A 26687-nucleotide genomic window follows, 5' to 3' on the forward strand; every position below is an offset into this window, starting at 1 on the left:
CCCAGTGGTTAAGATTCCATGTTTTCATTGCTGAGGGCCTGGATTCAATCACTGGTTGGGAAACTAAGATCCCACAAGTTGTGAGGTCAAAAGAAAGATTAAAAAAGAGTTTTCACAGAAATTAAACCTGAGTATCCAGATTGGAAAAAGCTACTGAATGCCCAGATCCAAACACGAAAATAGACGCATAGTAAAGGCACAGCTAAGCAGAATTTTAGAACCCTGGACACAAAGAGGAAAGACTTCCCTGGCAGTCCAGGGGCTAAGACTCCATGCTCCCAATGCAGGGGCTGGGTTTCTACCCCCAGTCAGGGAACTAGATCCCACATGCCACAACTAAAGACCCCTCAAGCCACAATGAAGGTAGAAGATCTTGTATGCTGCCACTAAGACCTGGCACAGTCAAAAAAAAAAAAAAAAAAAAACACACCATACAAGGGTCCGGAGAGAAACAACGGGTGACATACAAGTGACCAGGGTCAGAATGACTTCAGACTTCTCCCAGCTGGAAAATGGTGGGTAAAACCTTGCAATGTGCTGTGCTCAGATGCAGACTCTGCAACCCTATTCTCCCAGCAAGAATACTGGAGTGGGTTGTCATGCCCTCCTCCAGGGGATCTTCTCCACCCAGGAATCGAACCCTCATCTCTTATGTCTCCTGCATTGGCAGGCAGTTTCTTTACCACCTGGAAAGCTCAAATCCCACAGTGCTGAAGTTCAATGCTCTCTAAGCTAGAATTCTGAATGTGAAACTCGCTCAGTCATGTCCGATTCTTTGTGACTCCATGGAATTCTCCAGGCCAGAATACTGGAGTGGGTAGCCTTTCCTTTCTCCAGGGGATCTTCCCAACCCAGGATTGAACCCAGATTTCCCACATTGCGGGCAGATTCCTTACCAGCTGAGCCACAAGAGAAGCCCAAGAATACTGGAGTAGGTAGCTTATCCCTTCTCCAGAGGATCTTCCTGGCCCAGGAATCGAACGGGGCCTCCTGCATTGTAGGAGGATTCTTTACCAGCTGCGCCACCAGGGAAGCCCTGGCAATCGGCTCCAAGGCTTTAGAAAATGGATGGGTGGATTCTGTACAGCTAGAATTCTAAACGCAGCTAAGCTATCCATCCAGAGTGAGGGGAGCTTTTCCAGTTGCGGTGCTGCATGGTGAAGAGCCCTTGCCGATGCCTGCAGTCATGCCACCCAATGGCCCTCTGGTCAGAGCCAGTCTTCTTTGAACACAAGAAGACAGCTGTAGCCACACTGCACTACAAACAAGGTAACAGCCTGGCAAGGTGATTGGGCCTGGAGATGACTGAACCACGGACGCTGCAATACGAGCTACTGGAGCCTCTTCTGTTTCTGGGAATCTGCCAGTGTGGACATCCGTTTCTGAGTGAAGGGTGGTAGCCATGTAGTCCAGGTTTAGGCAATCTACCAGTCCATCTCCAAAACCTTGGTAGCCTGTTATCAGAAATACGTGGATGAAGCTTCCGAGGAGATCAACGAATCCTCAGCCAGTATGACCCGACCCTGCTGGTAGCTGATCCCCATTGCTTCGAATCCAAAAAGTCTGGGGGTCCTGGTGCTTGTGCTCGCTACCAGAAATCCCACTGATAAGACATCATGAGGATCAGGGTTCCCTTTTAGAATACAAAATGTTGTGGGATTTACGGTTTCAAGGGAAAAAAAAAAAGAGTGAGGGGAGAAGAGATTCAGAATGATGAGGCCTCAAACAGTTCACATTCCTGCCCCTTTCTGGGGGCTTCCCAGGTGATTCAGTGGTGAAGAACCTGCCTGCCAACACAGACACAGGAGACGCGGGTTCGATCCTTAAGTCGGGAAGATCCCCTGGAAAAGGAAATGACAATCCACTCCAGTATTCTTCTCTGGGAAATCCATGGACAGAGGGGTCTGGTGGGCTATAGTCCATGGGATCGCAAAAGAATCGGACATGACTTAGAGACTAACTAACTCTTTCTGAGGAAGTTACTTGATGAGCTTCACCAAACAGGGGGAGGAAAGCAAGAAAGAGGAAGGCGTGGGAAGCAGGAAACAGGGGATCCTGTGGCTGAAAACAGCAGAGGGGGACTTTGGGGCGCTGGTGAGGCCGTCCCAGGGGTCGGCTGAGCCCCAGCCAAGAAAGCAGAGTCTGTTTCGAGGTAATTGATATTCTATCACTCTATCTACCTGATACACAGGATGTCTTGGGGGAGACGTGGACATCTGGTTGAATTGGGAGTTGAATTAGAATTGAGAATTAAGCAAAAACAAAAACCAGACGACATTAGCTCCAGGGGAAAGGAGAAGTTGAGCAAGAAATGAAGAGTTATCTTGATATATTGTGCGGCTCAGACAAGAGCAGCTTTATGCGGCATCATCATGATGTCAACCATGGCCCTCGATCTGAACAAAATGACACTGGAGGTCAGGAAGTCCTCATGTAAGTGCTGGGCTGGGGATAAAGAGGTGAAACCCGAAGAGTGGGTTAAAAGTTGTGACGGAAAAAAAAAAAAAGTTGTGATGGAAAACGAGGGGAGACAGACTGCTGTGTTTCGTAAGCAGGCTTGTCAAGCCATCTCTTTAAATTACAAGCATGTAAGTATAACTCTGATAATGAATAGAAGTGAAATTTAAAACACACCCTAGGGAATTCTCTGGTGATCCAGAGGTTAGTGTTCCATGCTTCCATTGCACAGGGGCCCAGGTTCCATCTCCTGGTGGGGACTGAAATCCTATAAGCCAGGTGGCCCCAAACAGCAAGAACAACGACCTTACCATAACAAGTTACATGCTGGTTTTACCTTGTGGTAAATCAGCAGGACGTGAACTTGTGCTCAGTGTGGACTCATTTTTGTGTACCCCTGGAGAGAGTGAATACAAATTCTTTTTTTTGTTGTTTAGACACTAAGTCATGTTCAACTCTTCTGCGATCCCACGGGCTGTAGCCCACAGACTCCTCTGTCCTTGGAATTTCCCAGGCAAGAATACTGGAGTGGGTTGCCATTTCCTTCTCCAGGTGATCTTCCTGACCCAGGGATCAAACCTGTGTCTCTTGCATTGGCAGACAGATTCTTTACCACTGAGCCACCAGAGAATCAAATACATGAATGTGTAGGAGAAAAATGCTGCTTTTACTTGCCGTTGGACATTGAGGTGCCATGAAAGACTTTTATCTTAAAAAAGCAAGAAATGGTATCTTTCCCATTTGTATTCATATAATTACTAGTGAAGTTGTTGTTCAGTCGCTCAGTCGTGTCCGACTCTTTGCGACCCCATGGACTGCAGCATACCAGGCTTCCCTGTCCTTCACCATCTCCCGGAGCTTGCTCAAACTCATGTCCATTGAGTCGGTGATGCCATCCAACCATCTCATCCTCTGTCGTCCCCTTCTCCTCCTGCCTTCAATCTTTCCCAGCATCAGGGTCTTTTCTAATGAGTCAGTTCTTCCCATCAGGTGGTCAAAATATTAGAACTTCAGCTTCAGTATCAATCCTTCCAATGAATATTCAGGATTGATTTCCTTTAGGATGGACTGGTTGGATCTCCTTGCAGTCCAAGGGACTCTCTTCTCCAACACCTCTAGTGAAGCAGAACATGTTTAAAAATGTTCTTATTGGTCACATATAGTTCTTTTTTTATGAATTGCTATTTGTGCCCCCCCCCCTTTTTTGGTACCCGTTTTCAACTAGAGGTAGAAACTTGTAAACAACATAAAAATATATACTTTTTATATTTACCCCTTGTTAATGCATGCATTTTGTACATTTTCCTTCCCAGTTTGTAGTTTTCCTTTCAATTTTGTTTATGGTGTTCTTGACATTCACCTTCTGGGGTATGTCACCATATCTACTGGTTTTTGCCTTTATATACTCAAAAGCTGATTATTTTTACCTTTGGTACTGTACCTAGAAATCCTGTACCATCTCCATAGTATGTAACCATCTACATTTTCATTTTAATATGTTTTTGGGGCTTTTTTCCTTCGCATTTCAAGCCTTTGGTCTCACTGAAACTTATGTTGGCATAAGACGTGCAATAGGGTCTCTTTGTCCCTTTAATGATTAGCCAGGCATTCCAGCACTGTTTACAAATGAGTTGAGTTAAGCAGGCACAACTTTGCCCTTAATTTTTTGAAACAGGAAACAGAAAAAAAAAAAGGCAAACCGTGTGTTTCTGAGTGATTCCATGGGAGCTGCACACAGGCTCTGCGGCCAGACTGGTTGGCAAGAGCCCCCTCCCCCCACAACGAAGTCCCAGGAAAGGCCAAGGATGTGCCCCTCAAACTGGGCCCCGTGTAGCCCCCCCCACTCCCTTCAGGGCCTTCTTCACAGGCCGATCCCAGCTTCCCGGTGAGGCAGAAACCTCCCGGACCCCCCAGGGCTGTATCTCCTACCCAAGCCCAGGCCAGCCTGGCTAGGCAACGCTCACACAAGCTCCCTGTGGGGGAACCCTGTTCATCCCACGGTCAGCAGTCGGAGGCGGGGTGCTGCGGGCAGGGCTCGGAAGCAGGCAGGCTGGACGGAGCTATCCTCAGCTACGGCGGTGGTGCTGTCTGGGCTCTGAGCCTGCATGGGGCTCCCACTCAGCCCGGGGTGTGGTGGGGGACTAGCGGAGGAGGGCATCGCAGTGTCAGCGTGCATTTCACAAAATGGGCTGATGGGCCAGACGGAGGCACATTTAATAGGGAAGTGACCCAGGGGCAGCAGCTGGGGGACTTCAAGTGGCCTAATGTAGCTTGGGGGACCTGCAGGAGTGGCAGTGAAGGCCCAAATCCAGTCCTGAGGTTGGACAAGTGGAAGTGGGAAGGGGGTGGTCCCCTGGGGCGCTGGGCTGGGCAGGGGGCTGCAGGTCTGGGGACATCCCCCCCTGGAACCCCGAGAGGCCCAGCCAGGTGCAGGTTCTGGGAGCCTGGCAAGCAAATCCCTCTGTGGCTCCTGCCCAGGCAGCCTGGTCTCTCCTGGAGGGCAGGCCTGGGAGGGCCCAGTCCTCCCCGGGTCTTCTCCTCCCTCCTCCCACCTCTGGTCCAAGGGGCTTCATGTCCACGGACGCCCCCTCACCGCCTCTCATCTCAGCCCCTCAGCCCAGCGGCCAGTGCTGGCCCCCACCCTGGGCTGGGGAGGTCACTGGGGCCCCCGCGGGTGGGGTGGGGGTGACGTGAGCCCTTCGCATCCTGAGGGCCGCAGCTTCCCCTTCCCAAGCCTCTTGCGGGCTTCCCCTTCCCGACCCCAGCGCCTTCCCGGAGGTCACGTGGCCCGGGGCGGGGGTGGGGGTGGGGACCGGGCAAGGGCTGCCAGGACCGGAGGCTTTGGTGGGGGGGGGGGGGGGGGGGTGAAGAAGCCCTCTGTGTACAAACACCCGCCTCCTCTCCACCTCCAGGGCGGAAGCAGACCCAGAATAGAACAGGTCACTTTCAAGTTCCAAATCAGGCGCCGGGGACTGCGGGCAGGCGTGTTTGGATGTAAAAATAGAAACACCCGTGTCTGCGTGGGCTGGCCTCCTCCACCCACGGGGGTTGGGGGCTGGTGTTCTGAAATAGATCTTGCTAATCGGACTGCCTGACCCCGTTCGGGAGAAAATTTACCCAAACAGACCTCTCGGAGAGCTGAGGCTACTGCTGATCTGCGCAGGGGGTGATCTTGGGGGCCACCGTCAAGGTTCAGCCCAGCGGGCCGCGCAGCCGGGTTGGGGGGGCACTGGCCGGCACTCGAGCTGGCATCACAGCCCAGACTCATTTTCCTCCTGCCCCAGGCTGTGTGGAGGCTTTGCCCCTGCCTGGGAGACCCCTCACAGGTCATTAGGCCCAGCTCAGGACCCCCACCCCGACTAATGGGCCGTGGACGCTGACCCACATTCTCAGGCCAGGACTGCTCTGGGCAGGAGGGTAGGGTGGTGGGCGAGGGGGTGCAGACCCTGTCCTCTCAGGGCTCGCAGTGGGCCACCTGGCTGGAAGATCGCCTGGCTACCACCCACCAAGGGCAGCCCCCAAGCAGGACCCTGTCCTGGGGCCCAGAACTGACCGAGGGGGCCCAGTCCCGGGGGGTGGGGGGGTGAAGGGCCGCTGTGAAAAAGTACAGGAGTTCTGTGCAGTGTGGTGGGTGGGCACCCAGGCAGGCAGGCGTGCTGGGGGACCTGGAGGCCTCCTGCGGCGTGGGAGCGTGAGCTGACTCTCAGGAGTGATCGGGGCGGGGCGGGGGTGCAGAGGGGAGACCAGCTCAGAACTCTCGCTCATCTCTAGCCCGGCGCGCCGGCGTCCCAGGAGCCACCCGCCACTGCCCCCTCTGGTCCTGGCGCCCGCTCTGCCACTCCCCGCTTGGTTCCAGCAAAGACACAGGACGCCCACCGGGGCTGGGCCTGCGGTTCAGAGGGAGCCAACAGAGGTCCAGCGGCGCGGCCCCGGCCCTGGCCCGGAGCGGCCCGCCGAGGGGCTCAGAGCACCTGCTCCCCACAGCTAGCCTGGGCCCCCTGAGTGTGGGCCCTGGGGCTGGGATGGGCCAGAAGGCTGAAGCTTCCAGGGTCCTCGGGACACGGGGGCCAGCTGGGCAGCTCTGCCTAAACCTGCCGTTTCCTTTGGGGCTGCCCCTTGAGGCCTTGGTCTGTTCATTCACCAGCCGCTTAGCGAGCATCTATTCTGTGCCCAGAAGGCACTGGTGCCCTGGGGACGCAGCCACAACAAGTACAAAGATGCGTGGGTACAAAGCAGGGTGGGGGGAGGGGCAGGAGGGCAGTGGCAGCCTTAGACAGAGAAGCGAGGGGCGTCTAACGGCATGATAGTGAAACCCAGGAGTCGGGTCGCAGCGATCCAGGAGCAGGGAGCAGGAAGCCCGCAGGCCCCTAGGCGGGAACCAGAGAGGGAAGGGCAGAACCATGCGGCCGTGTGCCCCTGGGGACGGCTCAGGGCCCAGGGCGGGGACGTGACATGAGCGGACATGGGGTTTCACGCCGCTGGTGTGACCGTAGACACCGCCAAGCTGGGCCAGGAGCCAGGGAGATCGGGGCGGGGAAGGGACAGGATTCGGGGTGCACTTTGCAGATAGACCCGCCAGGACTGCCAGACAGACGGCTGGCCGGGATGACTCAGAGGTTGCTGAGAGGGAGAGGCTAGGGAAATGAGGTGCTTAAGGATCTGTTAAGCCTGTGATGTTTAGAGGCACCAGGGAGAGACGGTGGTTTTGGCCGTGGGCCTGAGTGTGCAGTTGGCATGGAGGCCAGTGGTGACTCTGGGCCTGGTCAGGGCTCACCAGGTGCTGCATACAACCTGGGGCTTTTGGGGAGGCGATGAGCCCTAAACCGGCAGCAGTCTGTGCCCTCCCTGTCACAATCTTAGCAGGGTCCTATCCCCCTCCTCCAGCTGCCTCTGGATGTGCTGGGCCCTGGCAACGCCCACCAACTCAGTACCCTAGTGGCAGCGGCAGGCCCAGCTCTTGGGCCATTGTCCCGAGAATCTGGTTCAAGTGTCACCTGTGTGCCTTTAGGATGGACCTGCTCTGCAGAGACTCTCCACACCTCAGCCAGGGGTCCTTGCCTCACTTCTGCTCACCTACCTGCATGCCCTCCCCCAGAGATGAGACCCTCCTCCTCACCCACACCAGTCCTGCCAGCTCCAGTGGGAACCCCTGGGTGCCTAGCTCCCCCTGCCTCTACCCCCTGTAGTCAGCAATTCCTGACTCAGACTGCACCGAGCTGCCCTGAGGTCCTAACCAGCGTCCCCTTCCCCCACTGGGGCTGGGGCTGGGCTGGGGAGGCGGGCAAGAACCACGTATTGTGAGTTGTTGGGTTTTCTCCAGAGAGGCAGCTGGACTTGTATTCCCATTTGGAGGTGGACTTGCATCCTTGGGTGCTAACCCTCCGGGGCACCTGGTCTATCCACACTGTCTGCAGTGACGCTGATGGTGAGGCCTCTTCATCTTCTGCCCCATCTCCCTGGAGCTTGGCATCTGAAGCCAGCCCCTGCCTGCCCTGCGCTGTGACCGGGCTCTGGCTGGAGGCACTGATGTCCAGCTTCGCTCCACTCTGTCCTGGGCTCTGCCCCCCTCCCCAGCCACCCACCCCAGGGCACAGTGGCATGGTGGAGTCTGCTCACGTGTGTCTCAGCCACAGCCTGGGGGATTTCCAGGAGCATCTCGGGTACCCAGAGTCCCCCGCGCAGGGTCCGCTGGACCAGGCCCCAGGGAGCAAGTGTGTCCAGTCTCGAGGCAGTGAGCACTCTGTCAGGGACTCCCCCGGCCTCTTCTACAGAAAGCCCTTTTCCAGGGGACCATGTGGGGTGCTAGTGGTGAGCCCGGCCACCTCCATGACAGCCTCTATGGGCTGGGAGGGACAGGGAAGCGGGGTCTCTGCGGTCCGAGTCCAGCCCTGAGGCTAGGCCAGGCTGACGAGTATCTGTCAACCCTGGGGGCTGAAGGGCTGGGGTGTGGGAAGTTCTGCCCGCTCCCATCTTCCACCAGAACTCCCTGGTTGCCTCTCCAGCAGACGGGCCCCTCCTGGTCTCACAGAAGAAGAAACTGAGGCCCTGCTGACTGCGTACTCCCCCGCCTCCAACTGCCCCTCCTGGAGATGTGTCCTTCTGCTCTGCTCCCCCTCGGTCCTGGTTTTTCCCCCAGTGGACACAGCCTCTCGGTTCTGGCCTTTCCCACTTACCCCCACTCAGTTATCGCCTCTGACTCCGAGCGTGCTCTGTAGCCAAGGATGGTCTTTCTGGGGCCTGGGACCCATTTGCTGCTCTGGGACAGGTGGATAGTGACAGGGCCCACGTTCTGTCCAGCTGCCAGCTCTGAGCACCTCCACAGCCTGGGTATGCCTCCTCCAGGCTCCGAGGGACCTCGGCCTCAGCATGACCACATCAAGTCCGTGGTTGTCCCCAGCCCTGCCTGGTTTGGGGTAGCTGGCCCAGCCCCTGCCGTGGCTGCCCTGTTGGACACTGGCCCTTGATGCCCAGTGCAGCACGAAGGGGCAGGCCTGGGCCTCCCCCGTGGACAGGGTTTGGCCTCTGCGGGCTGGCCTTCTGTTCTCCCCTCCAGTCCCTTTAGCCCTTGGCCGGACCCTGTCCTTCCCCTGCTCATAGCTTCCTAAGCTCTGGGACCAGGGACCCCACCCCCCGTCCCTCAGCCTCATCGTGTCTGAGCCATGAACCCCTGCCCTGCCTAGGAAGGCTCTAGTCCCCATAAGCCTGCTGGCCTTGCTCCCTCTCCCAAGAACACATGCACTCTCTCTCTACCTATACTGCCCCTTGGGGCTCCTCTCAGGAAGTCATCTCCCAGAAAACCCCTTTCCCTACAATATCTGACAAGCTCCCTTTCGCCTAGGCCCTCTGCCCTTAAACAGGGTAATCTTGGTCTAAAACTGGGTTTGTGTCTCCTGTACCCCCATGGTTGTGAGGAAGGGCCTTGGTTGGGAGCCCCCCAGAGGTAAAATGTGAAATACCCTGTTTTCTGGGTCTCCCAATTCTGGAACAAGACCCCTGGATCCTGGGAGTCCAGACCCGCTACAAGGTCTGTGTCCGGCTTGGAAGTGACTGAAAAGTGCCCTTCCAGACTCTTCTGGAACAAGGGCAAGATTCCAGAGGTTCGGTTCCCAGCAAGCCCTCTCTGCCCGGTGGGGGAGCCGGGTAGGGGGGTACGGGGTCACGACAGGTCCCTGCCCCTGGCCTCCTGACCTGAGTCAACCACTCCTCCTCCTGCAGGATCAGGGTCAGTGGGTTGGCGGGGAGAGGGCAGCGCCGTCCCCAGTGGAGCCACGAGGGGCCCCTGGGCAGGACACACACGTGCATTTACTGCGCATCTGTTGTGTGAGGTGCGGGGATGGCGTCCACACCCGCAGCCAACCCCGCAGCCTTCTCGCCTCGGGACCAGGAGTGGGGAAAGATGGGGGATTCCCGGGCTCTGAGGTCCTGACCTGCTCCCAACCTCGAACTCGGAGACCCGCTAGCTGCGCACGGAGACCTCCAGACTGCAAAAGGAGTCGGTGGGGTGGGCCCGGAGAGCCAGCGGAGGCGGGGCCGAGATCGCGGAGAGGGGAGTAAAGGCGAGCCGTAGACCGGCGGGAGTCTGGGGAGGTGGCTCGGGGTGAAGGTAGGGCCAGGTAGAGGGGTGGGGCCGGGAGGACAGGGACGGGGCGGGGCCAGATCAAAGGGACACGAGTCAGGGGCGGGGCCATGCAGAAGCGGCGGGGCCGGGAAGACTGGGGCCGGGCGAGGAGCCTGAGAGGGCGGGGCGGGGCGGGCGGGATGGACAGGGCGGGGCCAGATCAAAGGGACACGAGTCAGGGGCGGGGCCATGCAGAGGCGGCGGGGCCGGGAGGACTGGGACCGGGAAGGGAGCCTGAGGGGGCGGGGCGGACGGGGCGGGGCCAGATCAAAGGGAGACGAGTCAGGGGCGGGGCCATGCAGAGGCGGCGGGGCCGGGAGGACTGGGACCGGGAAGGGAGCCTGAGGGGGCGGGGCGGACGGGGCGGGGCCATATCAAAGGGGCGGGTACAACCCGGGGGCGGGCAGAGCTCCTGGCCGGATCCAGCTCGTGGCCACCCGCCCGGCGGGTGGGAGCGCCTGGCGGCTGAGCCGGGAGCCGCCGCAGGCACGCAGGGCCCGCGGGCTGGGAGCAGAGCCTCGGCAGGTAAGGAACGGCGGCTGGGCGCGGGCGGGGCGCGATCGAGTCCCCCGGGCTGGCTGGAGTTTTCGGGACCGGGGTTCTAGCCAGAGGGCGGGCGGGGCCGGTCAGCTCCAGCGCGCGCCAGGCCCGGCGACCGGCGCCACACTGCCCGAGAAAGCGCGCGAGTTCGGGGTGCGCAGGGTGCACCTTGGAGGCCTAGGAGCGGGGGCCGGGGCGTCGCGTCTGCCCCGCGTACCTTCGTTCCTCTGGCCCCCGCTTCCCCAGACCCCTGCGGCTCGCGGAACGCCGCGGACCGCCGCAGGTCTCTATCACGCGACTCACCAGATCCGGCCTCCGAAGGCCCTGGGCGGCGAGTTTGCGCCCACCTCCTCCCGGTAATCCAAACTTCTCCTTCCCTTGGCCCGCGCAGCGAAGGGTGGAGAAAAGCTGCCCGCTGGAGCTGACTCACACTGAAGTGTGAGTGACTGATAGCCCCGTGGCTCTGGGGGTGTCTGCGAGTCGTATTCTGGGGAACAGTGAGTGTCAGAGAGCTGGAGGTTGAGGACAGCCTTTCTTCCACATGTGGGCGCGGCCCCTCCCAGCAGCCCAGCTCTTTCCTGGTGCTCTGGGCCTGGCCTGCCTCTGGTGAAGTGTTGACAGTGGCTCGCACTGGGGGTGTTGCTTGGGCCTGAACCCTGCAGCAGCGTGCAGGCCCGGGGCCCACTCCCTGTGCGTCCCTGCTGGAGCCCCAGTGCCTCACATCCTCTCTCTCTGCCTCAGTTTGCCCATCTGTGAGCACCTGTGACGTCCGTGACAGCTGGCCAGGTGGCCGTGCTGAGTAAAGAGCCACTCCTAAATGGCCCTGGCTTCAGGCCAGAGCTCTGTATGGACGAGGGGCATGTGGTCTTGCTAACGAGGCTGTAATCAGGCTCCAGCAAAAAGGGGGCTCAGGAAATGTTATCTGCCATGATGAAGATGATAAAATGTGTAGAATTTTTTCCAGACAGTCTGACAGCCAAGGAGGCAGGGAAGTCCTGGAGTCAGGGTAGGTCTCTAGGATGAAGATAAAATGTGTAGAATTTTTTCTGGACAGTCTGACAGCCAAGGAGGCAGGGAAGTCCTGGAGTCAGGGTAGGTTTCTAGGATTATGTTTAGCCCAGCAATGAATGAGTGTGACCCTGGATCGGTCCCCTGCCCTCTCTGACCCAGGCTTCTGAGACTGGAGGCGGGGCCTGGGATCCGTTACCTTCTGGCCTTCATCCCACCGTCTCCAGCACTGCAGGCAGGCCAGGGGGCCAGCATGGGGTCTCTAGTGTGAGAGCTCTGTCAAATTCCCCTCCCTTCCTCTCTATTAGTTGGCTCTGTGCCCCGTGTTGGGGCGCAGCCTGGCCAGAGGAGTAGGTGGCCCATACTGATCCCTGTTAGTCAGCTGGAAAGAGGGGTGCTGACAGAGGGTCTGTCCTTTTTGGGGAGCCTCTCAGGCCTGCAGAGTCAGGGAGGAGCCCCCCAAGGGGGCCAGCTTGGGAGACAGGAGGGTAGGCGACTCCAAACCTCCCTTGGCCCTTTCTGTTCACGTGGACAGAAAAAAGTGAGGTGCTGAGTCAGCCCCCGATGTCCCTCCCCCAACATGGAACCCGGCAAGCTTGCAGGCTGACATGTGGGAGGCCTAGAGGGCACAGAGAGGCATGCAGAGGGGCTGGGTCCTGGCTTCCAATTCAGCTGCCACTCTTTACCAGCTGTGTGGTCTTGGCCAGGACGCGTCACTCTGCTGAGCCTCGGTTTCCTCATTTGTAAAAGGGGGGTAGTGAACTGCTCACAGGTGTCTGTGAAGGTCCGGGGGCTGGTGGAGGCATATGCTTGGTGTCCAGCAACTGTGGGCCAGTGGGGGTGCTGTCCACAGCCCTCTGGGCTAGAGAGCAGGGATAGCCAGGCAGTGGCTGCTTGGGAGGGGGCGGGACCTGGAGAGGTCTAGGGCAAAGGTCAGGCTCCAGGTCCCTGCTGCTTGGGTCTCGTGACCAAGGTCCGAGTCTCTCAGGAGTGGCCAGGATCAGGGAGCCACGTGGGTCCTCCTGGTTTCTGTCCTTGATGCTCTTATTGGAGACTCCAAGTGTCAGTGATTGGCAGGCCCCACTCTCCACTCATTGGCTGGCTCGTTAGGTGATCTCAATAAGCCCTGGGCATGCACATACGTGGTTTTCTAGGCAGCACCAGGCAGCCTGGCCAAGGGAGGTGAATGGCAGGTGGCCGGTGAAGGAAGTATTTGCCGTCAGGAGGAGGATTGTCTGAGCCAAGAGGGCAGCCATGGAGGTAGGAACAGACTGAACCAGAGGCTGGAAGTGCAGAGGGTGGCAGGCCAGTTTGACCGGAGTGGCTGGTGTGTTTGCATGTGGTGGGAGCATGGATGGGGGGGTGGATGACCATGCAGAGGGGCCTGGGGGGCAGGGAGAGGGGTGGTCAGGAGGCTGAAATCCTACCCACAGGCAGGTGGCCTGTCGTCAGAAGGCCTCTGACTCTCTCCAGTGGTCCTGACCAGTCATCCAAGGGCTGTGACAGTCCCACACGTGGGCCGCCTAAGCCCCAGAGGCGGGGGCTGAGGGGCGGGGAGCATTCTGGACTCTGTAGCTTCAGACAGGTAGGCCCAGCAGTGCAGCACTGCCTGCTCACCCTGCTCACCATGCTGGGCCTGGGCACCAGAGGGTAGGCAGGACGATGCCAGGAGAAATGGGGCTGCCTCCCGGCCGCGGCCAGGAGACCCGCGCCTCTTTCATGAATGACACTTCCCGATTTGGGCGCTAGAAGGCCCCAGCTCTGGGCCACACGGATGGACAAGGGCTCGGGGGCCAGGCTCCTAAGCTGTGCGCCAACTCCAGGCGCAGTGGGAGTGAAGTGCTCAGATGTGGGGGGGGGGGGGGCACGGGACTTGAGTCTTCCCACCGCGCCCCTTCTCCCCGGATAGCAGAGATTCTGAGGTTCCGACTCCGGGGCCACCTGCAGGTTGACCCCTGCCCGTCCCCCCAGGTCAGGAACCACACTGAGACCTGGTGCTTCTCTCACCCCTGGCCCCAGGGTCCAGAGATGACTGATCCTCGGCCCCTGTGGGCCAGCCACAGTGGGACCCAGCACCCCTTGCGCTAGAAAGGTGTAGGCCCTGTCACCTAGGCGATGGCCTGAGGAGTTGGCAGGGCACCCTCTTGGTGTCCATACCCCTTCCGCCGCGGCCGTGTTCCGATTCCGAGAAGTGCTGTCTGCTTCCTTATGAATCAGATGTTTATTGTCTACTGGCTGAGCCCAGGGTAGGGGCGGCCCACTGCCAAGCACGCCGGTCCCAGGCCGCTGGGTGGGGTGTGGGTGTCTTGCCTGCTGGAGCCTGCAGAGGGAGGGCGGGCCCAGCCTCGAGTCTCCAGGCGGACGGTGACCGCCCTGAGTGCTGGGACCAGGGTGGGCTCCCCCATGGCCGGGCGCTGAGCCAGCCCTGGGGAAGACCTCCCCGGGGGACCTTCTCCCAGAGGCACTGCTCCTCCCAGCAGGCAGATGAGGAGGGCGGGTTTCCCAGCGTGGAGCAGCAGCCTGCCCTCGTCACGTCTAAGTGCGTCTCTGGACTTGAGCTCCTTCCTCGGGAAACGGAGGGAAAGCAGTTCTGACTCCGGGAGTCCTCGGGGAAGTTAAGTGAGACGCTGCAAAGGAGCCCACACTGGGAGACGTAGCCCAGACCCAGGGTGGGGCCTACCCTCCCCGTCCCTGACCCTGTGCAGACGCTGCAGCTCCATCTGGGGGGCCCTGCCACCCCCTCCCTGTCTCCCCCCTCCATGTTGTAATCCAGCCTCACTCTTCTGTGGCTTTAGAGACCTCCGGGTCCCCACCCACTGCCCCCGGCCAGGGAGGAGCCAGCCTAACCCCTGCCCCTCACTGCTGGCTGCCCACCACTCCCCCCTGCTCCCCTCCCCAGCAAGGTGACAGGAGGTCAGGGAGTGACCTCAGGGCCTGGGATGCCAGGGTAGACCCTGGCTAAACCCCGATGCCTTAGGAGCCAGGGCGGCACCCACAGTCCACCTGGCTGGGAAGCTATGCCACCCCACTCTGAGTCCTGTCCCTGGGGCAGAGGGTAGGGGTGGGCCCCCCTCAGAAAGCTGCTGCCCCCTGGGCCTCCCATTCGTGCCGGGCTCCCTGTGTACCCGGCCCTGGGCCAGGCGTGGACTGGGAGCCTCCCGGCCCGTCTGGGCCTCCCCACCGCCGCTGCCTCCCTCAGAAGCAGTTTAATAAAAAGCCTGAGTGTCTGTCCTGCCTGGTCCTCAGGGACCCTCCCTGGACCCCGCCCCACCTCCCAGAGCTGGGTGCAAGCCCGCAGCCTGTACACTGGTCACCATGTTTCCCTGTCTGCTTTTCCCTGCTCCGTCTGTTCCTGGTGAAGGACAGGGCCGCACCTGAGTGCCCGTGCCCAGCAATGCCCCTGTGGACCTGGCGCAGAGGAGGGAAGTCCCTGGTAGAGCAGGCCTGCAGCCCGGCCAGCTGCAGGCCGGGCGTGTTTAGCTCCTGCTGGGTGTCAGAGACACAGGTGCCCCGTCACCCCGAGAGCCCTGTGCCGCTGGGCAGTGAAGCTCCTGATCGGATCACAGCGGGCAGCGGTGCGGGGATCTTGCTGGGGCCCCTCTGCGTTTCCACCACAGCCCTGGCTCTGGGCTCCAGCTCCTGTGTCCTCCGCCGTCACCACTCCAGCTGCCTGGATGCAGGGGTCCCCGCAGGGGTTCACACGGGGAGACTGAGGCGAGGGATCAGGGGCCCCCCATCCCAAGTGGAAGGTGTTCCTTTTTCTGTGGCCGTTCCTCCCTGGAGACATACACTGGGATCAAGGCTGGGGTCAGGCTGAGCCCCCCTGAGCCACGAGCCACAGGGGGACCTGGTCTTTGAGTCCTAGACAGCCAGCGCCCCCCCCCCCCCCCAGATGGGGCCCTGTAGGAGAGTGGTGGAGAAGGATCTAGAACACCAGATCTGGGAGCCCTGCGTGGACAGGTGCAGGGGAGGGAGGCGACCCCGGAGACTCACCCTGCCCCCTCCTCCCTCACTCCAGCTGCTTCCTCCCCTCCTATTTGAGGTCAGGAAAGGAAGACCTTTTCCCCAGGGGTGCAAGCAGCTGGCACCGAGCTGCTGGGTCCCCTGATGGGCCAGGCAGCTGCCAGGCTGGAGGCGGGGCCCCAGCTGGCAGGTCCATGATTCCCGGGCAGGTTTGACCCTCGTGGGCAGAGATGGAGTGGCCGTGCCCCCGCCCCTCCGCACAGGATGAGAGGCTTGAAGCTGCTAGGAGTGCAGGGCGGCCATCCCGTCGGAGGCTGGGCGGGATCCGTGCCGTGAGCTGGATGCGGTAGAGGGGCCTAGGGCCCCCGCGGTCCATGCCCGGCCCCCACGGCCTCCCTGCTGGCCCAGCCAGCTGTTGTCGGCGCCCACAGCGCCTGCAGGGAGAGCCCCAGTCTCCAGTGGGAGGGGTAACCACCATGTACCCCGCCCTGCACCCCACAGGCCCCTTATCCCACAAGTCCTCCCCTAACCCCTACCTCCTGACTTCTCTGGAATACCCCCAACTCTGAGGGACCGCAGCCCGACACTTTGCTGCCTGGCGTGCACCAGGACTGGGGCACCCCCTGCCGGCTCCTGGCCTCACAGGGGAGCTGCTCGGGGGTGGGGGCGGGAAACCCTGAACCCCATCTCATCTGGCTCCAGACCCTAAGCTGCGCTGCAGAGGAGGTGTCCCCGACCTGGGGGCAGGGTGAGGGAGAGCCCCAGGCTGGCTGCAGACCCAGGTTCTGGCCCTCCTGGGGCCTCAGTTCCACTAGCCCTGGCGTCCGTTTGTATAAAATTGGAGCAAGGGACAGAGTCCCTCCCCGAGCTCCCCAGCCTCCTGAGGTTCCTGGCACCGGCCTGGGGAGTTTTGCCAGCAGGAACGCGAGCTCTCTGAGACCAGAGCCATCTGTCCTCTTGAGAATGTGAGCAGGATGCTGAAGCACTGTGGTCAGCGGCGGCTGGGCCCGCTCTGGGGAAGGAAGATGATTGAGAAAGAGACACCCGCTCACCCCGCCACCCTAGCAGGCCCTGCCCCAGGCCCGAGGTTCCCCAAGCAGCCGGGCACCCACGGGCAGCCGTTCCAGGTCAAGGCCTTGGGAGGCAGGCGGGGCAGCCCCACGCTGGCGGTTTCCACACTGATTCACCTGCTGCCTGGAGGACCCCCGGGGCCCCTCCCCAGGGCCGGGCTCGGGGCTGCCTGTGGGGAGGGCGCAGGCACCGTCCTCGTAGTGGGCGGTCCCTGAGAACCACATAGGAGGTGCCACTGGGCACCTGAGGTAGGGCCTTTATGGGGTGGGAGCAGGAAGACGCGGGCAGGAGGAGCCAGGCCCAGAGCTGGTCTGTGTTTGCAGAGCTCACTCTGGGTCTTGAGACATCCCTCCCACGCACGCACCAGTACCCCCGCTGCGGCAGTGGCCGTAAGGAGGCCTGGATGAAAGCAGGAGACACAGGAGAGCCCGGTGTGCGGTGGGGGCTGAGGTTCGGCGGAGCAAGGTGAGTCGGGGACCCACTCTGAGAGGCCCCCGGGGCCAGGGGAGGCAGACGTGGTGGACTGGGGCCTGGGGGAGCACCCCCCACCCCGCCGCCCAGTCCTCTCTGCTGGCTTTCCTGGCCACAGAGGAGTGACCCCCATGGCCATCTCCCCAGGGAGGGAGAGGGTGTCCCTGTGGCCCCCATGGAGCCATGCCCCTCCCACACCCAGGACAGGCTGCCCCAGGCGGTGGCAGGTCCCCAGCCAGGAGGTTCGGGGTCGGCCCTCGGGAGCTCTGCTGACCGTCAGGAACCACCTCACCTCTGGGAGCCTCAGTTAGGCCGAGGGTTGGAGGAGAGTGTTTGCCTCGTGCGTGGTGGCCCCGCAGGCAGACCACAGGGCTGGACGGGTCCTTGGCCTGTCAGGGTCTGGGGAGGCTTTCTGGGGCTACTGGGCCCACGGTGGGGGTCGGGAGGGGGTGCTGGACAGAGAGCTGAGGCCATGTTGCCCGAGGCTGTGGTGGCTGGGGGCCTTGCCTGGAGTTGCCCACCCCATGAGGCAGGGCCGGGTCTGGAGTCCCCAGGGAGCAGAGGCCCGCCCCTCCAGCCCCGAGGTCCCCTGAGGGCACCGCTCCCTGGCCTGACTGGGCCGTCGGGGTGTCCTGGGGTGACCTGATGGCAGGGTGGGGACAGTGGGCGGCCGTCTGGGTTGGGGCAGGCCGTCTTGCTGGAGCACCAGCGGGGCGATGGCCTTGAACCCGAGACTCGCCTCCCGGCTGTGACTGGGACCGCGCTCGGGGTGTGTGGCTGGCGTGTAGGATCCCGCAGGACCCCTGGCTTGGGGAGGGGCAGTGTGCAGGAGGGAGACCCCTACCTCCCCACCCTGCCGCCTCCTGTCTGTCAAGGCTGCTGGAGAGGGAGGGACAGGGACCCGGCCCCTTTCCCGCCAACCTGGGCCCCCGGCCAGACCTTCCCCGTGCTAGGCCTCCGAACAATGGGGCAGTGTCAGCGCTCCTGGGAACAGTCAAGCCAGCCAGGCCCCCACCGAGGGGCTGGGAGGGAGGCCAGCGGTGAGTCATCCGCCCCTCACCAGGGTTCCCGGGCTGGGGGCACCAGGACTCTGCTTCCCCAGCCTCCGCCCTGGGGTCCTGGCCGGCTCCTCCTTCCCTCTTGAGCCTCTCCCTTTCTTCTCTGGCTCCCTCCCTTCTGGACACGTGGCTGTCTCTCTGCCTTGGTCCTGGGCAGAGACCCAGCCTGACCGTGGCTGTTGCCTGCCCCATCATGGGCTGCTCCCCTCTCCCAGCCTATGAGGGACCCCGGGAAGAAGCCAGTGAGAGGGCCCAACCTAAAAATTGGCTGAGGAATACAAGGTGGACCCCAAGAAGGAAGTGAGGCAACAAAATAAAACACTCTCCAAGAGAGTGAGGGTTAACCGACAACATCAAAGGAAGAAGAAAAGAAAAGGTATGAAAAATATTAGCATCAGGGATAACAAGAGTAAAAATAAATGGGTTAAAGCTGAACAGAGACCAGACCCTGAAATGCTGAAGTGAGAAGGAGGCGGGAAGGGCCCTGTGGTATGGACTTGGCCTTGATGGTTCCAGCCTGTGGCAGGGTAGGCGGAAAGCCAAAACCTTTCTGGATGGATGGTGAGCCAGGTTCCTGGGTGGGTGAGTGGTCCAGAGACACCCCCCCGCCCCAAGAGGAGCTGGAGGAGGAGCCGAGATGAGGGCCACTCCTCACGCCCCTGGACCCTGACCTGCTGACCTGTGGCAATGCTGCGAGGTACCCAGGAGCCGTGTGGGTCCTGTGGCCCGAGGGAGCCTGCCGTGGCACAAAAGAGTCTGAAGAGATGAGAGAAGCAACGGACGCTACTGGGGTCAAACCAGTGTTCCCCTTGGTCGACCGTGGGAAGCCTCGGTGGGTGGTTCCCAGCGTGCAGGGCTCACACAGATGCCCTGGCCTGGCACTAGCCAACAGCAAGTGTCTCCGCGGCGAGCTTGCTTTATGGCCGGTCTGAAACCTCCGGCCGTGGCTCCTGCGAGGAGCAGTAGGGCCCGGGCCTCTCCTTGGCCCCCACGCAGCATGCGCTTCCTGGCCTCTGTATGCTGTTATCTCGGCCTGGTGTTGGGGTCTGGGCTGAGTGGGGTGCCCTCCACCCCGAGGCTCTGGGCCCAGCGCTGGGCCAGGTGGCTCTGGAAGAGCCTGGGAGAGCTGCCTCCTCTGGGCCTCAGTCAGTTCAGTCACTCAGTTGTCTGACTCTTTGTGACCCCATGGACTGCAGCACGCCAGGCCTCCCTGTCCATCACCAGCTCCCGGAGTTTGCTCAAACTCATGTCCATTGAGTTGGTGGTGCCATCCAACCATCTCATCCTCTGTCGTCCCCTTCTCCTCCTGCCTTCAATCTTTCCCAGCATCAGAGTCTTTTCCAGTGAGTCAGCTCTTCGCATCAGGTGGCCAAAGTATTGGAGTTTCAGCTTCAACATCAGTCTTTCCAATGAACATTCAGGACTGATTTCCTTTAGGATGGACTGGTTGGATCTCCTGTGCAGTCCAAGGGACTCTCAAGAGTCTTCTCCAACACCACAATTCAAAAGCATCAGTTCTTTAGCACTCAGCTTTCTTTATAGTCCAACTCTCACATCCATACATGACTACTGGAAAAACCATAGCCTTGACTAGACAGACCTTTGTTGGCAAAGTAATGTCTCTGCTTTTTAACATGCTGTCTAGGTTGGTCATAACTTTCCTTCCAAGGAGTAAGCATCTTTTAATTTCATGGCTGCAGTCACCATCTGCAGTGATTTTGGAGCCCAGAAAAATAGTCAGCCACTGTTTCCACTGTTTCCCCATCTATTTGCCATGAAGTGATGGGACCGGATGCCATGATCTTAGTTTTCTGAATGCTGAGCTTTAAGCCAATTTTTTTTCACTCTTCTCTTTCACTTTCATCAAGAGGCTCTTTAGTTCTTTTTCACTTTCTGCCATAAGGGTGGTGTCATCTGCATATCTGAGGTTATTGATATTTCTCCTGGCAATCTTGATTCCAGCTTGTGCTTCCTCCAGCCCAGGGTTTCTCATGATGTACTCTGCATATAAGTTAAATAAGTATGGTGACAATATACAGGCTTGACGTACTCCTTTTCCTATTTGGAACCAGTCTGTTGTTCCATGGCCAGTTCCAACTGTTGCTTCCTGACCTGCATATAGATTTCTCAAGAGGCAGGTCAGGTGGTCTGGTAGTCCCAACTCTTCCAGAATTCTCCACACTTTATTGTGATCCACACAGAGGCTTTGGCATAGTCAATAAAGCAGAAATAGATGTTTTTCTGGAACTCTCTTGCTTTTTTGATGATCCAGCGGATGTTGGCAACTTGATCTCTGGTTCCTCTGCCTTTTCTAAAACCAGCTTGAACATCTGGAAGTTCACAGTTCACGTATTGCTGAAGCCTGGCTTGGAGAATTTTGAGCATTACTTTGCTCACGTGTAGAGGAGTGCAATTGTGCGGTAGTTTGAGCATCTTTGGTGCCTTTGGTCCTCAGGGTGCTCTTATCAGCAAGCTTGTTTTGGGGAGGAGTGAAATGACTTGCACCAGGTCGCCGGTACAGAGAAGCAAAGCTGGAGGTGGTGCCCTGGCCTGAGTGCTCACCCTGGGGCAGGTCTGAGACCCTCTCCACGCTCAGCTGGGCACGTGCCCTCATGCATATTCTGGACCTGACCGGCCTCCTCTAACAGTGTGTGCCTCTTCTCGCCCCAGCCCCAGGCCCTTTGCACAAGTGCCCTCCTATCCGGGACACTTTCCATGTGACCTTGCTTGGCTGTGGCGTGTGGATGCGCGCTGATGTGTCACTATGTCTGAGCGGAAGGGTTGTCACAAGTGTGTGAGTCAGCGGTGGCTACCTCCGTAACAGTTGGGCATCCCAGATGGAGGGCACGGCTGGCGTGGACCTGGGGTGAAGGGTGTGGTGTTTGCTCGCAGGGGGCAATGCCCTGACTGTCTCCTCCTGCCCGATTAGCGGTGGCGGCAGTGAGCAGGCCTCAGGGTGGCCTGTGCTCTGGGACAGTCTCCGGACCGGCTCCCCTGAGCCCTGGAGGTGCGTGTGAAACAGGAGCAGACCCTGAAATCAGGAGGACGGACGGGAATGTGCCTGCACCCCCACGCTGTGTGCCCCAGCCTTCAGCCTGGAGCCCGGGGGCGTCCTCCAGCTGCGCTCCAGGCTGTGGGTTCTCTGTCTGTCCATCTGTCTGGAGAGCAGACCCTGGGCCTCCTCACACCCCTTGGAGCCAGGCTTGGCAGGAAGTGTGGGGTGGGTGAGGTGGCCTGCAAGGGTGGTGTTGGCGTGACGGCTGCTGCTGCAGCCCACTCAGCCTCAGCTTCCTCATCTTCATCGGGAACACTGGAGACAGGCGGCGGGGAATGAGTGGGCCCTGGGCACTGACACCTTGGCGCTGGGGGGACTTTCCTGGAGGCTGCTCCCTGCCCTGACCCACTGGCTTGGCCCTCTGTCACAAGAGGTTGACTGTAGGCAAGAAAGGAGCCCCCCAGGCCTTTGAGACCCCCCCCACCGGCCTTGGCCCCAGAGAGTCGGGCTGTGTCCCCATAGGAGGCGCGTGTGACCTACGCATGTGTCCCCAGGAGGGTTTGGCTGGTGGTCGCCTGTGCTCCTGAGTCCTGGGCCCGGTGACCGGGACCAGGCCCTCCTCCGAGGGCAGGACCAGGCTGTCTGGTGTGCCAAGGAGTGACCCAAGGAGCGTGCATGTGGTTTCTGGGAAGAGGGTGGGGTAGGCTCGGCTTGGGGAAGTCCTGCCGCCCATGGGTTCCTCGTTCACGGAGGGTCGGCCTCACCCTGACCTCAGAGCAGAAGGTCTATCCCCTTCCAGGTGACCTGACAGAGGGGCTCGGAAGGTTCCAGCCCCACCTCTGGAGGGTCAGCGGCAGTGTTGGGCAGCCTAGTCTGCCTGGGGCTTGGCCCACCGGGCACTCGCGGCCGGGTAGGTGGGGGGGGACGGTGCCTTGTCCAGGCCCCACACCTGCTCTGCCCGTGGGGGCTGCTGGCCTTGCTTTGTGGACCCGTGAGGCTGGGAGTGGTCAAGAGCCTGGCCGAGGTCCCTCTGGGGGTGTCCAGACCTTGCTCAGTGGGCGACAGACCCCCTTTGGTGACCATCCTTGCAGCCAGAGGCCCCCGCCCCACACCCAGGGATGAAGAAATGGGGATGCTTGGGGCAAGGCGAGTGGTTTAATTCAGTAAATGAGCTCCACAGTTGGACCCCAAGTGGAGCTGGGAGTGTCCTGCCAGTGGGTGAGGTCTCTTCATGCTGCAAGAGGTGGCTGGTGTCCCCTTTGTGCTGGGGATGCTGCAGGGGATGGACTCATGGTATGGGGACACTGCAGGGGACGGATGCACAGAATGACTGCCGTCCACATCCCCCTCCCCGCCCCAACCTCGAGCTATGTCGAGGGAGAGGCAGACAGTCAACAGACAGACTGGCAACGCTGCAGTCAGTGTGGCTGCTGGGGGCACGGAGCCTCTCCTAGGAGCCCTGCTCGTGGGCAGGGCAGTGTGTGGGCAGTGGGTCTGGACTCGGGGCTGCGGAGGAAGGTGTGGGGCCTGGGGAGGCAGGAGATGTTGCTCCAGGCTGAGCCATGCTCTGGACAAAGGTGGTGTTTCCACGCCTGGGGCCGTGGCTCAGAATGGGGCCAGCAGCAGTGGGCAGGGAGTGCTGGGGGGTGCTGACCCACAGGGGCAGCCTGGGAGGGCATGTTCCGGCTCTGAGCAGGGCAGTTCGGGAGGATGTTCTCCCTTCCCGAGGTGCCCGTGACAACGGGGTGGCCGGCAGAACCCCTGAAGCCCCCCTGTCCCCCGGCCATGCCCGGTGATCCTCAGGACAGGCTCATGCAGGCACCGTCGGCCCGCTGTTCTCACGAGGAAGCAGCTGAGGATGGGCTGTGAGGTTAGGGTGGAGCCCGGCCTGTCCCCAAGGAAGTCTGTGCGTCACCACCGCTGTCCTGCTTCCCAGTGTCCCGTGGTGGAGCGGCCCTGCCCTGGCGATGTGTGTGGGGGGTACCTGGGGTGCCCACACCGGCTGTGTGCGCAGCTGTGAACATCCGTGGGCGATGGGCCAGGAACGTGGGGGTGGACCCATCCACACGTCAGCCCTTTGGAGAGTTTTTTTTATCAAGCAATTAAAAAGTGGAAACTTGTCAGTGTCATGATGAACTGAAGTGTGAATCCTGGAACGCCTCTGCTGGCTTGTGGTTTGAGACGAGAGGGTGACGGTACCAAGCCGCACTTCCCCCAGCCCCCGGCCCCCCACCACAGCCTGTTGTGTGGCCTTGGTCCAGAGGTCAGGGCCCCTGAGCCTGGCACGCCTGCCCAGCCGTCCCCTGACCCATCCATGTGCTGCTCCTTCCTGGGGAGCCCTGCTCTCTCCGGGGCTCCGATGAGGGTGCCCTGCACCTGCTGCGGGGCCCGTGGGTGGCCCCTGCTCTTTTCTGAGGGTCCCCGGCTCTCTTTGGGGGCCCCCCAGCTCTGCCCCCGCAGGCTCACCCAGCTCCACCCTGGCCCTTGGGAGATGCTGCCTGATCTGGGAATATTTGCTAGAGGCAGAGGCCAGGCCTGGAGAGGCAGCCCCAGCTGGCTGTGGGGTGGGGGCGCATACAGGGGCACGTGGGCTCCCTTGAGTTGTCTGTGGGGACAGAGCTCGAGGCAAGGGTCCCGAAACCACACTCCTGCCCCTGTTTGGCCACCGCCCTCGGAAGCTTCGGCTCCGTGTGGGCAGCTGTGCATGCCAGCGTCTTTCTCCACTTCCCCAATTCCCTCTGTCCCCACCCACAGCAGCGGCTGGACTGCCTCGCGACCCCACCCTGGGAAGCCCTGACAAGTCCCGGGGGGGCCTCCTAGACCCCGACACGGTGCTGGCCTGGTCTCTGTCTTGCAGTGAGCAGACCCCAGGGCTCACCCAGTGCTGGCCAACGGCTCACTCACCAGACAGAGGTCCTGGGGCCACGGGGCTTTGCGACAGCCACTGGACCTCCGTTCTCGTTGGAGGTCAGCTTCGTTCCTCACTCTGGCTCTGGGGGACAGCCTAGGCATGTGCTGGTGTAGGCATGTGCTGGTGTGGCCGTGTGTGTAGACGCAACCGTGAGCCCACCTGACCACGCATCCTTTGGTCTCTTGGTCCCTTTGGTGGGCCAGGCACTGGGCTCTGGGCATACAGGGGGACGCAGGCCCGTGGGGGACGCTGGGGTCACACATGTGATGCATAAGGCTGTGCCACTGACTTGGAGACTGCAGGGAAGGGGCTGAGGTCCTAGAAGGTCCTTCTCGCAAAGGATGCAGGGGCCTTTTGGAGAGGAAATGGCTTCCAGCGGAGGAGATTGCAGTCTGAGAATGGGGCGCGGTGGTCCTTGTGATAGGCCCACAGCCGAGGGCCCAGGGCAGCGAGCAGGGGCCAGACCCCGCACGCTCAGCCAGGGGCCAGCCTGACCTCTGCTCCGTGGTGGAGGTGGCTGGACAGAGCGAAGGAGAGGCTGGCCGGGAGGTGGGCCCTGCAGGTCTGCTGAGTGTGGGCTGGGCCTGGCCTTAGCCGATGCACGGCGGGTGTGGGAGGTGGTGAGCCAGGCCCACAGGAGGCCATGGATGTCCAGGGAGGCTGCCCAGATGTACCCTGTCCAGCCTCACGCCCAGGGGGCCCTCGCAGAGCCAGCCTCACCCTGCAGGGCACGCCCCGGGCTTCTAACCGACTGTGACTTCATCCAGGGAAGAACGTGGGCAAGTCCCCGTGTGAAATAGTTTCTCACGGCCGCCCTAACCAAGTGCCGCCGGCGGGGGGCTGTGAAACACAGAAATGTATTCTCACGGTCCTGGAGGCCGGACTCCAAAGTCACGATGTCAGCAGCACCCTACTCCCTTGAGGGCTCCAGGGCGAATCCTTCCTCATTCTCTGTCTTCCAGCTTCCTGGGGGCTGCCTGCGGGCCTGGGCTTCCTTGGTTTAGGCGCACGTCACCCCAGTCTCTGCCTCTGCCTTCCCCTTCTCCTCTGTCTTCTCTCTCTCTCTATTTTTAAATTGAAGGCTCACAGCATGATGGTTGACTTGCATATATTGTGAGAGGATTGCCACAATAGATCCAGCCAGCATCTGTCTTCTTATATAGATACAATGAAAAGAGAAAAAAAAAGAAGAAAATGTTTTCTTATGATAAGAACTCGCAGGATGTATTCTCTTTCCAGCTTTCCTGTGTATCACACAGCAGTGTCGGCCAGTCACCATGTCGTCCATCACTTCCCTAGGATTTATCCACCTTAGAACTGGAAGTTTGTACGTTTTGGCAGCCTTCCTCCAATTCCCTCTCTTTCCACTCTCTGCCTCTGGTGACACAAAGCTGACTTCTTCCTCGAGTTCTTCCTCTTTTGTCTGTTACAAGGATGCTTGCTGTTTCATTTAGGGCCCATCTGGCTAAACCAGGGTGAGATCCTTAGTCATGTATGCGAAGATCCTTCCCCAAGTAAGGTCAATCACAGTTCCCAGGGACTCGGGGGCCCCCATTCAGCCCGCAACACGGGGTGACCCTGGGCAGGACTCTGCCCCTATGCCCCCCGCTCACTCTGCCCAGCTGGATGGCACCCTGGCCCGAGTTCCCGGGGCTCCTCGCATCCCCTCGCCGGAAGGCGGGTTACAGTGCCAGGCAGAGAAGAACTGGCTCAGAGAGGAGGGGAAGGGCTCAGGGGCCCCGGTCCTGCAGGGTGGGGACCAAGTAGGTGGGACCTAGGCTGGCTGTGGGTGGCCCCGAGCCCTTCGCGGGGACTGATGCAAAGCGTCTTATTTTGAGAGCTTGAGGTTTTCACCAGTGGAGGTGCCAGTCACCCTGCCCTGGGCACAGGGCCCTCCCTGAGCCTGCAGGCTCTCCTTGGCACAAAGGCAGCAGGCGGGCGCCGGGCTGGGCACAGGGGAGACTGGGAGACTGGGGTTGCCAGGGCCGTGGTTCCAGTGCCCACACCTCCGCTCCCTGGCCGTTGGCTCGGCCAGCGCCCTGCTCTGTGAAGCCCTGCGTCCCCGTGGTCAGCGCGGGTGAGTGGGCTGTGAAAACCAGGGTGGGACAGGCTTCACAGCCTGTGGCAGGGGCAGTGCTGCGCCGGCCTGCGCCTTGCTCCAGAGGAGGCCGAGGACCCTGGAACCCAGAAGGCTCTCCTCCCTCTTTCGTAGGCTGACACCGGCCCCTGCCCAGCAGCTGGCTAGTCCCACCCACCCTGGTAAGTGTGTGGCTCGGTGGGTGGTCCCCAAGCCTGGAATTTAGAGGCAGCCGCCCTGGGGGCTGGGGGAAGAGCTACAACTTGGGGAAGGTGGGGTGGAAACCGGAGCTTCCCAGAGTTGGGACCCCAGCCCCACCCATCTTACTGCTTGGATGATGCTTATTCCCAGTCTAGTGGGGCGGGGAGGTGGTTCCCACTACTGAAGGAGGGGCCCTGAACACCCTCTGTTTCAGGAACATGAAGTGAAATGAAGTGAAAATCGCTCAGTCGTGTCTGACTCTTTGTGACCCCATGGACCATACAGTCCATGGAATTCTCCAGGCCAGAATACTGGAG

At 60.5% G+C, this 26687-nt stretch overlaps 1 protein-coding gene across 8 annotated transcripts in view; it reads left to right on the forward strand.

Moving 5' to 3' along the window:
• Positions 1-10494: 10494 nt before the first annotated feature.
• The window catches only part of SH3BP2 (SH3 domain binding protein 2), a 35164-nt gene continuing 18971 nt past the window's right edge, over positions 10495-26687 (forward strand). Inside the window, exons 1-3 of one of the 8 annotated variants that reach the window (XM_070462564.1) lie at positions 10496-10600; positions 26305-26351; positions 26585-26686. In XM_070462564.1, the coding sequence (XP_070318665.1) occupies positions 26643-26686 (44 nt within the window). In that variant the 5' untranslated portion in view covers positions 10496-10600; positions 26305-26351; positions 26585-26642. Of the gene's footprint in view, positions 10601-12774; positions 12884-16570; positions 17123-25979; positions 26170-26304; positions 26352-26584; position 26687 lie in introns of those variants that run through there. The other 7 variants (XM_070462565.1, XM_070462566.1, XM_070462567.1 and 4 more) reach the window with 7 other exon arrangements.

The sequence above is a fragment of the Odocoileus virginianus genome, unplaced genomic scaffold, assembly GCF_023699985.2.
Source record: "Odocoileus virginianus isolate 20LAN1187 ecotype Illinois unplaced genomic scaffold, Ovbor_1.2 Unplaced_Scaffold_5, whole genome shotgun sequence".
In the NCBI taxonomy this organism is placed as follows: domain Eukaryota; kingdom Metazoa; phylum Chordata; class Mammalia; order Artiodactyla; family Cervidae; genus Odocoileus; species Odocoileus virginianus.